Source organism: Hippocampus comes, unplaced genomic scaffold, assembly GCF_001891065.2.
Source record: "Hippocampus comes isolate QL1 unplaced genomic scaffold, H_comes_QL1_v1.1 scaffold160, whole genome shotgun sequence".
Lineage (NCBI taxonomy): Eukaryota > Metazoa > Chordata > Actinopteri > Syngnathiformes > Syngnathidae > Hippocampus > Hippocampus comes.
The window spans coordinates 82,384-86,770 of NW_017805827.1; the positions used below are offsets into that span (position 1 = coordinate 82,384).

General features: G+C 45.8%; 1 protein-coding gene across 1 annotated transcript in view; it reads right to left on the reverse strand.

The window, feature by feature from the left end:
- LOC109526180 (ATP-binding cassette sub-family A member 1-like) overlaps positions 1–4,387 on the reverse strand; it is a 147,281-nt gene that overhangs the window by 35,780 nt on the left and 107,114 nt on the right. The window contains exon 25 of the mRNA XM_019887291.1: positions 3,654–3,778. Coding sequence (XP_019742850.1) covers positions 3,654–3,778 — 125 coding nt within the window. The remainder of the gene's footprint in view (positions 1–3,653; positions 3,779–4,387) is intronic.

The following is a 4,387-nucleotide window of genomic DNA, read 5'->3' on the forward strand; positions in this document are numbered from 1 at the left end:
AAAGGAAATGCACATTTGTTTCCAACAACATTGTTTTACCAAAACAATCATGCACTCCTTTCTCTCAGGGAACACTCTGTCCTGGTACTTGAGCAAAAACATGCCTAAACCTTCCTACAAACCAAAAACATCACATAAAATATACTTATTCCTCTTCAGTGGTACACCTGGCTGTTCAAGTTGACAGCCCTCTTCGGAAGTGCACTGTAGGGAATTCTGGCCAAGCATGTGTGGACTACATTATTGATGGGCTTGCCAGCAGAGCGTATTTTATGTCTTTATCTTGGACCTTGCAGGGTAAGTGCATGAGACCTGAGATCACAGAAAAGAAACGAAAAGAACTATGGCCAATCAGATAAAAAGGGGACCCGTGTGACAGGGACTAGCTGTGGGCACATGGCCAGAGGAGAGGACAAAATAGGTCAGAAGCCAAAAGAGGACTGTCACCTGCCAGAGAAGGAACAAAATAGAGGAGCATAAAAAAGACGGTCAGGATACTGAACAGTATCCAGCAGGGCAGTGGCAGTGTCACAGACTACTCCGTGGAGTTCAGGCTGGCTGCAGCAGAGAGTGGCTTCAATGACCAGACACTACGAGTTACCTTTCGGAGGGGCCTCAGCGACATTGGCAAGGACCAGCTGGCCACCCAGAAAGAGCCTCCCTCCCTTGATGAACTGATCATGCTCACCATCCGTATCCATGGACGGCTCCGGGAGAGAAGGCGTGAGTGAGCCCTGAGTAAGTCTCCGGTCACTCCCCAGACATTAAGAACCCATAGAACAGCCAGTCCTACTCTCTCCACTACTCCTGGGACTTAGCCTTTAACATCCCAGGCTACAGCAGAGGAGGAACCCATGCAGTTCGGATGCACATGCCTCACTCCAGCCGAACGAGAAGCCCAGTTCACGGCCAGCTTCTATCTCTACTCTGGCCAAAAGATTAGGCTCAGTAGAGCTGGTGCATTGAGTTACACTGGCTAGTGCAAAAACCTCCAGGGGCTTCTCTAATGTCTCTTCCGAACTGGACGCCTGAGCAGCAAATTCAGAGTCCAGAAAGCATTCATCAGCCTCTGAATCAAGGAGAGCCCCTACCGTGAGTCACTGGTCAGCCCAGGCCAGAGTGACGCTAAGCAGCTGATTTGGTGGAGCAGGACGGCGAGAAAAAGACAGGCGGCTCATCATGATCCGATCCAACCTGGTTACTCCCAAAGAAGAACTTCAACATCTTCGTCTTCATTACCGACAGCTCTGCCTATTGTCTTTTCTTCGGTGGCACAGTGTCCAGTCAAAACAGCATGGCTGGTCTCACCAGAGTTTTATACACCTTTCCCTTCATCTTAGCTGAAACTCTTCTATCACACACACACTTCTCCACCTCTTGCACATTATCTATTGCCCTGGACAGTTGACCCCAAGTCATTAAAATCCTCCACCTTCTTTATCTCTTCTCCCTGTAACCTCACTCTTGTACTTGGGTCCCTCTCATTCACACACGTGTACTCCGTCTTGCTGCGACTGACCTTCATTCCTCTCCTTTCCAGGGCAAACCTCCACCTCTAGTTTCTCCTCCACCTGTTCCCAGCTCTCACTACAGATTACAATGTCATCTGCAAACAACAGAGTCCATGGAGATCCCTGTCTCACCTCATATGTCAGCCTGTCCATCACCATAGGGAATTAGAAGGGGCTCAGAACTGACCCCGGTGAAGTCCAGCCATGTACGGTGAAGTCCAGCCATGGAGTTTGAATTCCTCTGTCACACTTACAGCACACCTCACCGCTGTCTTACAGACATCATACATGCCACCTCTACTTTCACCATGCGCCGCATCTCCCTGTACTCCTGTCTACTCTCTTCAGTCCTCTCAGCATCCCACTTCTTAGCTAACCTCTTTCTCTGTATAAACTCCTGCACCTCCTCATTCCACCACCAAGTCTCCTGATCTACTTTCCTTCCAGATGTTACACCAAGTACTTTTCTACCTGTCTCCCTGATCACATTAGCTGTAGTTGTCCAGTCATTTGGAAGCACCTCCTGACAACCCAGTGCTTGTCTCAAATCCTTCGGAAAAGTTATGTGACATTCTTCCCTTTTCAGTTTCGACCATTTTGTCCTCTGCTCAGCTTTTGCTCTCTTCATCTTCCTCACCACCAGAGTCATCTTACACACCACCATCCTATGCTGTCTGGCTACACTCTCACTTACCACTACTTTGTACTCCTGTGTACTCCTGCCTCCACTCTGAAAGGTTACCCTATGTTCCTGCCTCTTCTGGAAGAAAGTATTCATAATAGCCATTTCCATCCTCTTAGCAAAGTCCACCACCATCTGTCATTCTGCGTTCCTCGTCTGTAGTCCAAACCTGCCCATCACCTCCACATCATTTCTCTTTCCTGCGCCAACATGTCCATTGAAGTCTGCACCAATTGCAACTCTTTCACTTCGAAGGATGTTCTCTATCACTTCATCAAGGTCCAACCAAAATTGCTCCTTCTCCTCCAACTCACATCCTCCTTGTGGAACATATCCACAAACAACATTGAACATTGTAAATGCTTTTAAATCCAGGTTAGTAAGTTGACTTTTTTCTCAGGTATTTGATTAAGATGCTCTCAACAATTTCCATTATTTTGGTTCTTGTTATTTATATTTGTTATTTCAGAAACCCACTTGTATTAGAGGTAAGATCGGGTGGCCTGAGATTGAGCCCGACCTGAGCCGACCTGAAATTCGGGTCGGGTCGGGCCCAAAATGTCAATCATTGCAACGGGTTCGGGTCAGGTCGGGCCGGACTTCTCTCGCGGACTTTTTTTTTTTTCGTTTCGAGGCCATCAAGAGTTTTGGCCACGAGAGACCGTGGTTCGCAAAAAAACAGAAGTCGCCTCATCACAACATGTACTGTACTAAACTCTTGTAATGACAATTCAAAGAACTCCTTCCTGTCTCTGTCTATTATCCACCTGTCATTGTTTTTCTTTGTCTCTCTGATTCTCTCTCTTAAAGTGCCGCGCTAGATTCTTAAGGACGTACTGCTGTGGTAAATGGCCCACTTTTTAACCCATCAAAATGACGAACCGCCTGAAATTTTTCCGTCAATGGCTCGGGCTTAAATACTAGCAGGCCGGGTCGGGTCGGGCTGGATTTTTTTTTTTGGCCCGACCTTACCTCTAACTTGTATGTACTTTACATTTAAGTGCTTTTTTTTGGATTTTGTTAATGTGTTTTAATGCTGTCAACATATATTCATGGCAACTGATTTACTGAGTGTTGCCCTGCTTCAAATCACTCAACTCATGGTCTGTGAGCAAAACAAGAAATTTATGCAGCCTATTTTTATTTTGCTGGCAGTGTTGGGCAGGGCAGATGACCACAAATGTGTAACCTGTGTCATCCTTGTATCCCGGCAAAGTTGGGAACCAAAGAGAGTCACTTGCCCCTGAGGCACTGCGCAACCCAAAGATCTGCATGTGGTCTCTAAATTATGTACACTGTTTTTTTTTTTTTTTGTATCTAAAAAAGAGGAAAATCATGTTTTATGCGGTTGCTGATCTATTTATTTTTAAAGTCAAACAATCAGGAAAGTTATTTTTAAAATCACATAATCAGTTTAATTAACTTTTTCAATGTAACTAATAACTCTGAGCAATATGCACCTGCGGTTTTGAAGGAAGGCCTCTCCATAGGTGATCGACAGGTCTCCCGTCAGCATGCGAAATGTAGAAGTCTTCCCTGCGCCATTGACACCGAGCAGGCCAAAACACTGGAGGACAAACGCAGAATAGTATATACATCAGACTTCTTAGTTTTCATGAGGTCGTAGCTTTCAAAGTAATAAAGACAATACAAACATTGTATATTCAGTGCCCGTCCATGACAGTTTGAACAATCCACCACAATCCAATCAAGTACAATAAAAGATCAAAATAAAACTGGTGTTAACTTCTTCAGCTCATGGTTACATCAAATTAATGAAAAAACTAAACGAGACATGAAAAATGTTTTCAACTACGATACTACATACACAACGACTATATAAAATAAATAAATAAATAAAAATCCTCATCTCACCCCTCGGGTGGTGTCCAGTCCCCCATTCAGCTCGGGTCCTCTACCAGAGGCCAGGAAGCTTGAGGGTTCTGCGCAGTATCCTTGCCGTTCCCAGCACTGCACATTTCTGGACTGAGATGTCCGATGTTGTTCCCGGGATCTGTTGCAACCACTCATCTAGTTTGGGGGTCACTGCCCCAAGTGCTCCGACCACCACAGGCACGACTGTCACCTTTACCTTCCAGGCTCTCTCCAGCTCCTCTCTGAGCCCTTGGTATTTCTCGAGTTTCTCGTGTTCCTTCTTTCTGATGTTTCCATCACTTGGGACCGCTACATCCAC